General features: G+C 45.2%; 1 protein-coding gene across 1 annotated transcript; it reads right to left on the reverse strand.

The window, feature by feature from the left end:
- LOC110431343 (RING-H2 finger protein ATL46-like) lies at positions 9,889-11,755 on the reverse strand. The gene has a single exon (XM_021450395.1). The coding sequence runs from the start codon at positions 11,434-11,436 to the stop codon at positions 10,144-10,146; it is 1,293 nt and encodes a 430-aa protein (XP_021306070.1). The 5' UTR covers positions 11,437-11,755; the 3' UTR covers positions 9,889-10,143.

Raw genomic sequence — 13,626 nt, forward strand, 5'->3', positions numbered from 1 at the left:
TTTTTTCCTGAGGTGGCAAGCCATTGTAGAGTACAAGAGGTTGTCAGGGTTGGCTGACCTGGACCACATAACATAGCTTCGCCCGAGCTTTTAGTTGGTAGAAGTGGAGAAGATGGAGATTATCGTACAGAGAGGCACCGGGTTGGTAGAGGTGGAGCACAGAAGCTGATACGATCGACTCGGCTTCCACTACACGAATGTTGACATCAAGACTGGCGAAATCTTCCATGTCATGGTTCGCCAGTGCGTGAGACACATGATGATTGTTACATCATGATTCGCCCAATCCAATGTCATATGTCGAACAAGAGAAAGGTCATCTAGTGGAGCATGTCACCAAGAGAGGGGAAGGGAAGATGGCTAAGTTGTTGGGTCATCACCCATTAGTGGTGGTGGATCCAAGCATCAAGCGAGACTGAAAGCCCTAGTTTGGTTTTGGATAATTGATGAAACCCTAGTACTAACCTCTATACTAAGTGTGTGTAGACTTAATAAGGTTGGTACATGCCAAGTGATGGAGCAAAGGATGATCGTGGTGATGATGGTGATGACCACAAGATGATAGAGTGCTCAACTTGGAAAAGAAGAAAGAAAAAAACAAAACCCAATGGAGATCAAGGCAAAGGTATTGCTTAGGATTTTGGTTTTGGTGATTAAGACACCATAGAGGGTGTGATCACATTTAGAATAGATAGCCGTACTATAAAGAGGGGAATTCTTTGGCTAAGCGGTTATCAAGTGCCACTAGGTTCTGTTGGGTATTCTTAACATCATTACCAAAAGTAGACTTATTTTCTAATTCTGATAACGGTGCCAAAAATGTCAAACCTATTCCTCATACCACTTAAGCCAAGTTGTCATCCCCAGCATGACATGAGAGACACGGTATTGAAATATGCAATTGTTCTTCTAAATAAATAATGAATGAGATCTGCAAGCGCACAGATTAATACCGATGTAGCATTTTAACCGGAAAGTATTCCACGTATCGTTATTTATATTTTTACCACTGAGAAGGGATTAGCAATCATCAATATTGATTATAGAATAGAATATGAGATTGAGTATCTATCATTGCATATATAATTGAGAACATTATATCTAACTCTTTCATACAGGGATAAGTGTCACATAAAAGATATATGAAGTAATGAATAGTGACAAAGATAATTAATCTGATCAGCATAACTTAGCCACATAATAAATATGATAAGCACCTCAATTAGATATTCTAGAAAGTCATTAGCATGGAATTAGAACGAACTACACGAATATTTCCTAAGTTATTCTCAACTATATAGTTTAGCATTATCATAGTTAGTGCAAGCATACTTAGCAATCATTGTGAGACAAGACTACGCCCATGCATAGTGATATTAGCAAGGTAAATGAGAAACATAGCAATCACTCCCCTATAATAATGTTGCTCTGCCAGCCCAATACACAAGAGGGGGACTATATAAGAATCAATGAAGCTGTCACTATCACGAACTACCCCACAATATGGTATAAGCACCACGCCTACACAATATCTATCATTTACCCATGGATCCGATAGATAAACGCTATACGATCCTAAACATGTATATAGATCCAATCTAATTAAGCCAAGTACATAACTATGATAAACTAAGAACAATATAATCTTGAATATAAGCAAGTAGAGCATAGTCATAAGCAATATATTGAAGTAGAACAAAGTCATATTCATAATATTGAAGAATAAAGATAATTAGAAGAACAATTAGAAGAACAATTAGAGAATTACCAAGAATCATCTTGACAGATCCGGAAACCAATCGAATATTGACTCCTTCTAGTTCTAATCCTATGTAGCTATGCTAATCTAGATATCTAATTGATGTGGTGGCTCTAATCTTGATCAGGGGCTTCTTCTCCCTTGAGAATAATGAATTAGGGTTGAGAGGCTCTCTCCTCCAGGGGCCAGGGGGTCTGGTTTTATAGTCCCTTCAAGTGAATATGGGCCGTTGGATCAAACCGACATTGATTGAACGGTTATCCTTGATCCTTTAGGTCGGTGGAGATCTTTCCCGAAAGAGAGTCCTGTTTGGACTCCAACAGGGGGCGGGCGCCCAGTGCCTGGCCCCGTTCGGCCTCCGCTTCCTTCCCGTGGCTTCTGGAGTCTTCTAGATGTAAGATAATTGCACGGCACGTTGATATCTCTATGTAATCCCGACGTGTGGGCCTTTCTTCCGTATCTTCTGATAACCCCCTGCAGAAATAGACAAATACCAAAACTCGTGGAATTCTGTCAGATAAAACCCTAAGTCTAGATGTTGATTTCATTTGGATCCTTTTCTTTGTTTATTTGATAATTAAATTTGATACTTAAGGACCGTCAACAGGTTCGGGATTCAGTGCTTTTGAGAAAATGTAATACATATTTTTCTATTGCGCCAATGAAAAGTTTGGAGAAGTCGCGGAAGTGTTTCTCGCTAAGAAACACTCACCGGACGCAGTGCACAAAGGCACCGAACGCGTCCGGTGCTATGTTGGTGTCTGACCAGAGAGTGAAGAGCGCACCTGACGCTCTGCACCGGACGCAGGAGATCTACTGTGTGCGCATCCGGTGCTTGTTAGGGTCGGTGCGCTAGACTACGCAGTTTTCTGACAGGGCACCGGACGCACCGAAGTGAGTCCGGTGCTCAGCCTGCGGTGTGCGATCTCTTTGCAAACCTCTCAGCGTATGAGACCGGACGCACCGGAGTGAGTCCGGTGCTCAGCGTCCGGTGATCTAGCGTCTTTGCGGAGCTCTCTGCGCACGGGTCCGGTGAGTACCGGTGAAAGGTCCTTGTTTGGTTTTGGTAATTGAGTGACAACTTAGGTGGACTAATAGTGTTTATGTGAGATACACAGGAGATTAGTCCACAGGTAATGATGTGATGATGGAGGAGCTCATTGCATATGAGACATGACATGGAGTCATGTGACCAAGGTGGAGAAGATCAAGATGAGGCTTGGCTCGATGGACTGGTTGCAAGAGTGAAGGGCAAGTCGGAGGCTTTGAAGCGAGGGACCGCGTGTGACGGTGAAGCTTGAGCAAGACTTGGCGCCGATGGACCAAGGCAACGGTGAAGAGCAAGTGAGGTCAAGATCGATGAACCAATACGGTCACGTGATGATATGAAGTGGATCATATCATTTGGTGATTGGTTGGTGCATGTGTTGCATCAACATTGGAGGAGATGGAATGGAATGCGCAAGGCAAAGGTATAACCTAGGGCATTTTCATTTAACCGGTCATAGGTGTGTAGAGAAGTTTATGACCGGATTTAGGATAGATGGCCGTACTATCAAGAGGGGCAAACTTGTTTGCATATCGGTCATCTAGTGCCACTTGAGCGATCTAACTTTGCATACGTGTTAGGATCGAGTGGCGTGGCAAGTTTGAGAGGCTAACTCCTTTGGGAAAATGTTTGTGAAAATGCTAACACACATGCACATGGCGGTGTACACTTGGTGGTGTTGGCACATTTGCAAAGGAGGTGGAGTTCCTAGGGTTCAGAGGGGTGTGGGTTCCTCTCTCACTTGATTCGGCGCTTTTGAGAAAATTAAGTGTATATTTTCTATTGCGCCGGTGGGAATTTTGGAGAAGTCGCGGGAAACACTCACCGGACGCTGAGTGCAGAGGCACCGGACGCTGGTCCAGAGCGTCCGGTGTGGTGTCTGTGGTGTAGGTGTGCACCGGACGCACCGGAGTGAGTCCGGTGCTCAGCGTCCGGTGTGAGGGGTTTTTGCAACCCTCTCTGCGCACGAGTCCGGTGAGCACCGGACCGTCCGGTGCCTAGCGTCCGGTGAGGTCGCGAGTTTGACAAACTCTCTGCGCACGAGTCTGGTGAGCACCGGACCGTCCGGTGCCCATCGTCCGGTGGTGCTGTGCAGGCGCACGTGCGAAGTAGCCGTTGGCGGCAACGATCGACTTCAAACGGCTAGTGACACGTGGCGGTTAGCTGAGCACCGGACGCTGGGTGTTGAGCGTCCGGTGGCTCCTTGAGAGCGTCCGGTGCTCACGTGTTTTGCCCAGTGAAGGGGCAACGACTAGTTTAGCCCTTGGGGCTATAAATAGAAGTGGTGGCCGGCCTTGGCTGGCGCTGAGCACCCTTGGGACTTAGTGTCCATGCTTGGGGAGTGCTAGTGAAGCCTCTAACTCACATATACTTGATAGTGATCATCCGATTGTGTGAGTGAGCGATTCTAGTGCGTTGCATTGAGAGATTGCATCGAGTGGCACTAGGTGTTCGTGTTGCAAGCCGGTGGTGCTTGTTACTCTTGGAGGTTGCCACCTCCTAGACGGCTTGGTGGCTTGTGACTCCGTCGAAGCACGCAAGGAGATTGTGCGGTGCTCCGGAGAAGAGATTGTGAGGGGTACGGTGCTCACCCTGCGGGGATCGCGAAGAGCAACTCTAGTTGAGCGAGACGTGAAGAGCGACAAGTGGTCCGGCCGGGTCAAGTGCTAGAGCTTGTGGTAAGCACTCCACGTGGGAGAGTGTGACTTGCGGGTCACCACTAGCAAGAGGACCGGCGGCAACCTTGGAGCTTGTCTCAACGGGGACGTAGCTTGGTGGCAACCAAGTGAACCTCGGGAGAAAATCATCGTGTCAACATTGTTCTTCCCGTTGGTTTGCAAGTCCCTAACACAAGCTTGTATTTACATTCTTATATTTGTGCTTGTGTAGTTGCTCTTGTAATTAGTTAGCTTGTGTAGCTTGCTAGTTACCTTCTTGCTTGTGTAGCTAGAAGTAGTTCCCCTTGCGTGACTAATTTGGTTTGTGTAACCTTGTTAGTCACATTGCTTAGTTTGTGTAGCTAAGTAAGTTGCGCTCTCTAATTTGGCATTAGTTGCCTTGTTATTGAGCTTGCTAGTGAGCTTAGGAGCTTTGTGCTTTTTGCTTACTAGTTGTGTAGGAGCTCCTCAGTTTGCAAAGTACTAGTTGCATAGGTTTGTGTGACCTTGCTCCTAGAATTGGTTAGGTGAGCTCTTGCTAAGGTAGCACCTTGTTTGCTTGTTTAGAATCTTTTACAAGGTGCTAGAGAACTTAGATAGAGGGGTATAATCTTGGCTAGACCGATAGTTTTAATTCCGCACTTGTTTCGGTTAGCCGGCGTGTTAAAGTTTTAGAAAGGACTATTCACACCCCCTCTAGTCCGCCATCTCGACCCTTCAACCGGACGCGTCCGGTGCTCACTTGACTGAGTCTGGTGGTCTACAGGTGACCATTAAGAGATCGACACGTGAAGGTAAAAAGGGGACACGTGGCATTTTTTTAGGGCACCGGACGCAGGGCTTGAGCGTCCGGTGGTTCCCTGTGGCGCGTCTGGTGACCTCGATTTCAGCCCAGTGAAAGAGTCAACAGCTCTATTTGTTTGAGGGGCTTATAAATACGTGTTGGCCGGCTTGGGGCTCACCCTCTTGGCATTCTAGCATATTTGACATCCTTATGAGCCTAAGCAAACATCTCCAACTCATCTTCTTCATAGATTATTCATCTTTATGAGATTGGGAGTGATTTCAAGTGCATTTGCTTGAGTGATTGCATCTAATGGCACTTGGGGATCGATTTGCCTGCAGTTTTCTTGTTACTCTTGGTGGTTGCCGCCACCTAGACGGCTTGGAGCAGCGGAGGAGGATTGACACGAGTTGGTAATTGTTCGTGGCCATCTTCCGATGATTGTGAGGGGTTTTGTGCCTACCCCGGTGGAGAGCCAAAGGCAACTTTAGTAGATTGCGCGTGTCATTGAGCTACTTCACTTGTGGGTAGGTTCTTGCGGTGTCCTAGTGAGGACGAGGTTCGTGCTACACCTCTTAGCCGCTGAACCACCAAGTTTTGGTCGACACAACGGGAACGTAGCGTGCCGGCAAGCACGTGAACCTCGGGAGAAAAAATCGGTGTGTCTCAATTGTGTTTGATTGGTATTCTCCCGGTGCTTGATTGTCTATATTGGTGATTGGTTCATCCTCTACACGGAGGTATAAATATCTTATCCTATCCTTTATTTACCGCAAAGTAGTGTAATTAGTTTAGTTGCTCACTTTGCCTTGCGTAGTATAGCTCACTAGTGTAGTTTGTAGTGACATAGCTCTTGTGTGTCTAGTGACCATATCAACTAGAATTATTGAATATGTGGCTTGCAAATACCCCATTAGAGCTAGAGCAAAAAGCTTCGCTTTGTTATTTACTAACCTCTTGCTCTAGTGAGTTTGTAGATTTTTAAATAGGCTATTCACGCCCCTCTAGCCATATTAGGACCTTTCAAAGACATCCACCAAGCTCCACAGTGAGCATGATTGACTAGATCTAGGATTTGTCCCAAGATGTTCTGTCGGCAATCAAATCTCACTTCCAACCGAATTCGACTGCCTAGAGATAGGGGTGAGCATTTGTGTGACCTGATTAATCCAAGTCAAGTAATTTAGGTAAGAAATTCGGATTTCCAAATTTGGTGCCCAAGACTTGTCTGGAAAAATAGTACCAATATTTTGGGTACCCCAAATTTTATTTTTGAATTTGGGTATTACCAAACTACATGAATCATGAAATCTTAAAATTTTTAGAAGAGACAGAATTATAGATGCAAGTTGGAGCAATAAAGATAACATCTCTCTCTCTCTCTCTCTCTCTCTCTCTCTCTCTCTAACCCAACATCTCTTATCAGCATCGTAGACAAAACAAATAGAAGCATTACATCATAGATCATTAGGTCCTAGTTACATCAACATTTTTTTTCTTAAACATGAAAGATATCTCCATTACTCATAAACCGATGCCAAATATTTGGCTACAAGTGACTGAATACAATACGGATATCCCGTATCCCTCAGACAATATTGCCCATCCCTAATACAAACGCGGTCCAATAGGCCGAGGAGCAAGCAGATGGGCCGGTAAAGCACCGGTAACATCACAGTGCTATCACACTCTGGCCTTGTTTAGTTTGTGACAAAAAAGTTCTTAAACACTGTAGCACATTTGAAATTATAGTAATTAGTATCCAATCATTAACTAATTAAGTTCAAAAAATTCATCTTACAAAATACATATAAACTGTATTATTAGTTATTTTTTAATCTATATTTATTCGATATGATAGTATGAAAAGTTGTTGATAGAAAACAGCACTTGAAAAAAAGCACAGTATTATCACATAGTGATATCACTGAGTCAAGGCCTTGTTTAGATCTTTTTTTTTGATTTTGACACTATAGTACTTTCGTTTTTATTTGACAAATATTGTTTAATCATGAAGTAACTAGACTTATTTATAGATAACTGTATAATTAGTTTTTGTTTTATCTATATTTAATGTTCTATGTATATGCCGCAAGATTCGATGTGACGAAAAATTTTAAAAAGTTTTTGGTTTTTAGGGTGAACTAAACAAGGCATTAGATCCGAAAAGTTTTTGAAATTTGACACTCTAGCACTTTCGTTTTTATTTAAAAAAATGTTATCCAATCATAGGGTAACTAGACTTAAAAGATTCGTCTCGCAATTTATAGGCAAACTGTATAATTAATTTTTTTTTATCTATATTTAATGCTCTATGTATGTGTCGTAAGATTTGATGTGACGGAAAATTTTAATATTTTTTTTATTTTTAGGTGAACTAAATAAGGCGTAAAGCAAGGTCTAAAGGATCCGTTGACCTTCTGACCGTGCTGAGAAAGCTGCCAGGACAACGATCATGACAACACGACCATTCAATTCGCAAGCCTCCAGTTTTTGTTCAGGTGCTCTTGTCCGTTTCAATAATGCCCAAGCGAGGCCTTTACTCATGAGCGGGTGCATCCGAGAAGAAACAGTGGTCGCAGAGCTGAAAGCCTGAACGAAACATGTTGCGTACTCCCTAAGTGCACATCTCGTTTCCCAACGAGTCAAACATTTTTAAGTTTGACTAAATATATATAAAAATATACTAATATTTATCACATGTAATATATATCATTAGATTGAGTATGAAATATACTTTCATAATATACTAATTTATAGATACAAATATTGATATTATTTGATATATTTTAGTCAAACTTAAAAAAGTTTGACTCCTCGAGATGAGAGATGTGCATTTATTCGTGGACAGAGAGAGTACACCAAATTTCACGTGGAGAACAGTATCGAGAGTTCGTGACTAGCAACAGCCTTATCTGAACTGCGTACCTCTGGACTGGACCTGAGACCTGAAGCATTGTGGTCCTCGGGCCTGAAACATTTGAAATTGAACAAATCATTGAGGCTCGTTATCATGAAAATGAAAATCTGGAGAGCCAAGCACAAGCAACTGTTTCAGATGCCAGAACAACAATTGATATTCCAGATCTGATTACTAACGACACTTATTGAATTAACAAATGAAACTATTTGGAATTGGAACGACAAGAGAAGTCGAGTTGATTCACCTCTCAGATGAGGTCCCAGGGCAAAATGCGGAGCATGATACCCACTCATCTGATTTAGTGGAGTAATTTGGTGCAGGCACTTCACAATGCTTTTGATACAAAATTAACAAGAATGGAGAAGAGACACATTACATGACGGAGTTCCACTTCACTAAAAAGCACTGTCCTTTATTATCTCATCAGAATACTTACTGTACCATGAAAACTCCTTGGTTCCACTCAGCGTGGGCACCGTGTAGTCCACCACGATTGGATATCGATGCAGAAAAAAGAGATGACAGGGACCAAATGGTCACCCCTTCCACAGGGATGGAGCACCAACGCAAAAGGTGTTAGCTCCCCTTTACCAACTTGCCGGCTAAATATCTTAACACCTTTGTCGACCATAAAAATTGACAGGGAAATCGAATGATGAATTACATCCTACAAATTGGAATTGAGTAACAGCAAAACCAAAGCAACTGAGAAACATTGATACTACAATAAAATGGTAAGAAATTAGAAATGCAAGTGTTATCTGTAGACATACTAAACATAAAGCAATACTGAATGTTGATAGTACATCTATACTATGAGCATTATGGGTTTCTGGATGCCCAGGGATTTCTTTCAGCTCATCCTAACCTTTTCCCTTATTTTGAGCAAAGAGATTCTTGAAAGAGAGGTTGTAAACTTCACAAAGTGGTCTCAATTCTCAAAAGAAAAGACGTTGAGAAAGATATCAGATGGCTGACAGACTAAAAGCAAAAGAGACGTTTAGTCTGAGAATGAGGCTCAATGATTAGAATTTAAGGTCCATGTCAATCGCAGTGTTCAACTGCTGTCACAAGGATGAAGGCGGGAATATCATGAATACATATATTCCTAGTACCGTAATTCAAAATTTATGATGTTTCTAACTCAACATAAAGCTAAAAACAAGACAAAATGGATGTTCTGCTTAAGAGTCAAAACACTTTTTAATACTCACAAATATACATGAATTCAGGACTACATAGTACTAGCAGGCAATGGTATCTGAACTAGAGAATCTGAAACTCACTCACAATATAAAGGGAGAAAGATGTATCGTTTTAACGAAACTAAAGTGAATACGTTACTTTAATTCATTTTGGTTAAAAAAACACCACCTTCAGATTTCGATGCTGGAAGAATTGTTTAGCAGTTGATGATGGCAACTTTCATGGGAATATGATGCAACTCCATCTAAATATTACAAAATATGACTAGATTGCCAAAGGACAAAAGAAAAAGAAAAACAGGGGCTTAAAGAAGCCAATTACTTCTACTAGTGCATGGACAATTAAATTATGCTATGCCATCTAACAGTAACTCGTAATAGTAGTATATGTTTTCCCATATATTTGTCAAATGAATGGAGTGGAGAAGTCACAGGTCAATGCCTACTATAATCTGATCTAGACATAGCGTACCTAGGAGAAAAGCCACAATGACCTATAATTTTGGATGGAGGCAGTAAATGATACATTAGACCCAATACACAATATTAGGCAGACCAGAATCAGACCATTCTAAGTCATCACAATCTACATGGTGCAACATACTAACATGGCAAGATTACCAAAAGTTAAGCCCCCAATGAGGTTGGCACTCCAATCAAAATCAGCACATGAAAATTAGATAAGAAAAATGACTACAGGCGGGTAGAACTTAGGTGAGCAACACTAACTAAAGAAAGGCTACTATCACATAACACTAGTACAGAGTCATAAGTTTGATGTATCCGCAGCACCTCCTCTCTTCATCCATGGAAGGCTCCCGGCATCCGAACATTCATCCGAACCAGCAGGTAGCTTGCCCTTAAGATTAGACCATTGCCAAATTTTCGACACGGAGAAACTCTCCCCTTTGTTGCGTGCACAGATCTTCTTCCCCTCCATAATATCAGCATTGATCGAACTTAAACCAGGAGGTCTTCCCCTCATTGCACCACCAGCGCCATTCCTAATCCGGCCAGGCTGGAGAGCTACCCGGAGCTCAGAAGCGCCAAGAACATACTGATAGGTGCCCATGGAGAAGCATCTCCTTCCATCCAAGCTGCTGCTGCTACTCTCCCCTTGATCCCTACTCAACACACGGGCATTGGCATCGGCATTGGCATTGCCACCTTCCACCGCACCCTGGGTTCCGACATTCTTGAACTTCCCCAACCTCACAGGGAATACCTTCTTCTCAGCCACCGGTGTCTGTGCCAACCCTGAAGCCTTCAACCCAGGCAATCCAAATCCGTCGTCACAATCCTCGGACAACCGCCCTTCCTCCAGCCTTTCCTCGAAATCGAACATCGGGGTGTCCTCGCCCATGAGCCCCGGGACGAAGAGCACCCCGCGGCAGAGCGGGCAGGTGGAGTTGGAGAGCAGCCACGTGTCGATGCAGTTGAGGTGGAAGGCGTGCCCGCACAGCGGCAGCAGCCGGAGCCGGTCTTCGGCGTCGAACTCGCACAGGCACACCGCGCAGTCGAACGGCTCCTTGTCCCCGTCGCCGCCGCCGCCCACGACGATCTCGCGGTAGGCGAAGACCGGCAGCGCGTCGATGAAGGCCTGGTCCAGCCCGGAGTCGTGGAGGTGGAACAGCTGCTGCAGCTGCCGCTGCAACGCCACGTCCGCCCCGCCGGCCTCCCCTCCTCCAGCCCCCCGCGCCGCCGCAGACGCCGACGCCGTGCCCCCTCGGCCGCCGCGGCGGTGCTGCTTCTTCACGAGGACGCGCACCAGGAGGTGGAGCAGGCCGGAGATGAAGAACACCACCGCGAGAATCACGATGATGAAGAGCACCGCGGGACTAATCTTCCCTCCTCCTCCTCCTCCTCCTCCTCCTCCTCCGCCTCCTCCGCCGCCGCCGCCGGAAGCCGCAACCTGCACCTGCACCGGCGGAAGAGGCGGCGGGGGTGCGGCGGCGAGGCCACTGTACGGGAGCTCGTCCCTGACGACGCCGGCGCCATAGAGGCGGCGCGGGGCGAAGGATCCGGACGAAGAAGAAGAAGAAGCGGCCGGTTCAGCCATGCCTGCTACGAGCTCGGACTGCGGGAGTAGCCGCGCATCTCATCGGATCCCGCGGACCAGAGATGCGATCTCTGGAGGAAGAAACCAACCAGCGATCCCCGTCAGGAGCAGATGCGGAAGTCACACCTAAAAGCGGCGGCCCGGGAAGCGGACGAGGAGCTAGGGGCCAACAGACCTGAAACCCTCGGGACGGGAGCTTTGGGCGGGCGGGTGAGCGAGCGAGCGACGCCGTGGAGGGGAGGGAAGGGGAGGGGAGGTGTGGAGGGGGACTGTGGGAGCGCAGGAAAGCGACGGCAGCCAGAAAGACTGGTGCGGTGGCGGCTCGGTGTCTCTGGTGGCTTTTGGGCGTTTTTGCGGTGCGAGTGCGGCCGTTGTGCGCGTCGCTTTCGGCCGCCAGCGTTCACAGGCCGCGCGGCCTCTCGCCCGCTTGCGGTTGCGGACGCGCAACTGGAGCCCGGCCCGTGTGACCATGTAAGAGCAACAGTAGCCGGCCTCATACGGACACGTAATAAAATTTGGGAGCTCAGCCAGATTTAATAAAACAATCACACTTCCTACATCTCAGTCACGTAAGATTAAGAGCATTCAGGCGACGGCTTCTTCCTCCTTGAGGTTTAAAAGAAAGGGCTTAGGGAGGGCAGGTAGGCACGGCGGGGGTGGCAGGTTGGCTGCCTTGGGGAGGTAGGTAGGCACGGCGGGGGTGGCGGGTTGGCCAGCGGCACTGGGGCGCCGCCGAGTGGGTAGGGCCGAACGGTGAGGGTGTCCGAGAATGGTTTAGAGGAGGCGAGCGGGAGGCGGGTGGTGGGCTAGAAGAAGACGGCGCGGGGAAGAAGACGATTAGGCACGACCAGCTGAGGCGTTGGACCAAGATCTAACGGCTGAGATTGATCATCGAAAAGAAATGAAAAAAATCAGACACCTAAAGGACAGCACATCACGTATCACGTAAAACATAGGTTCAACAAGGCTCCTATTTTGATCTCAAAATGTAAAAGACCCTCGATTCTTCATCCAGGTTCTTATTCCTGGGACTCTAATGAAGGATCTAGTTTTCAATTTTGGTTGTTCATCTCATAGCATGTATGGGACCATGCGCTGCTTTTGCACCTAATTTTTCGAAAGTGGTGAAGCATTGACTATATATATGTCCACGAGACATATAACGATAAAAATAGAAATATCAGAACATTGTTTCACGAAGCTTTATTATAGTAAGGTTCAAACCATTATTAACATAACATAATATAACATAACTTCGGTTTTATTATAGTAAGTTTCAGACCATTAGCATAATACAATGGAAACGTTTCTTAATCTTCTCTTAGGCCTCTATCTCCACAATGATGTTTGATTGGAGGATCACATGCCTAGTACTCTTTGTACTCCCTAGAAAAAAACTCACTAGCTTCATCATCTAGTACCCATCCAGGATTTTGTTAAATTTAAGCGGGTGTAAGCTCACCATGCTCAAGTGTAAGTAGTTAAATATTAAGATTAAGTCACAAGCAACCAAACAAAACGACCAAGACAGGTGATACACTTAACTAAACAAGCTATTAAACTTCCATTCCTCTTCCCACCAAAACTTCTACTTTCACAAAAACAAACCAAAGATTTCCAAATTCCTACCTTCGCACTTCCTGTCTCTCTTTTCAATTACCCCCAACCTCATTCCTCTTCGCACCAAAACTTCTACTTCCACAAAAACTTTAAAGATTTCCAAATTCCTACCTTCAAACTTCCATTCTCTCTTTTCAATTACCCCCTAACAAAATGACACTAGCCGGTGAGATTCAGGACGTACGATGACAAGGACAAGGCGCCGAAGCCTACCCATGGGCCGCACCACTAGCACAAAGCCAAAATCAAAGGGCAATTGGATGTGGTAATGGATTATAAATCAAAATCCAATGGACAATCCCAAATAAATCCAAGGAAAAAGAGTTAACATCCAATCTTTGCAATAATAAATGTCTAATGTCCGGTCCAATACTAAATAGTGTATAATGTCTGATCCAATCCAATTCAGTTGCTTTAAAATACAAATCCATCTAATGGGACAAAGTGCTAAAAGCGAGATAGGCTCCCCCCACCGGCGACCTGGCAGCTGCCTCCGGACTTCGGAGGCATACGCCAATTTCTCACCGCGCAAGGTGGCCGGCCGTGTATACTAGTGGCCTGTTTGTTTGC

The sequence above is a fragment of the Sorghum bicolor genome, chromosome 10, assembly GCF_000003195.3.
Source record: "Sorghum bicolor cultivar BTx623 chromosome 10, Sorghum_bicolor_NCBIv3, whole genome shotgun sequence".
Lineage (NCBI taxonomy): Eukaryota > Viridiplantae > Streptophyta > Magnoliopsida > Poales > Poaceae > Sorghum > Sorghum bicolor.

Bases quoted from the DNA above. Each gene is read 5' to 3' on its own strand.
- LOC110431343 (XM_021450395.1), bottom strand. From the start codon at position 11,436: ATGGCTGAACCGGCCGCTTCTTCTTCTTCTTCGTCCGGATCCTTCGCC.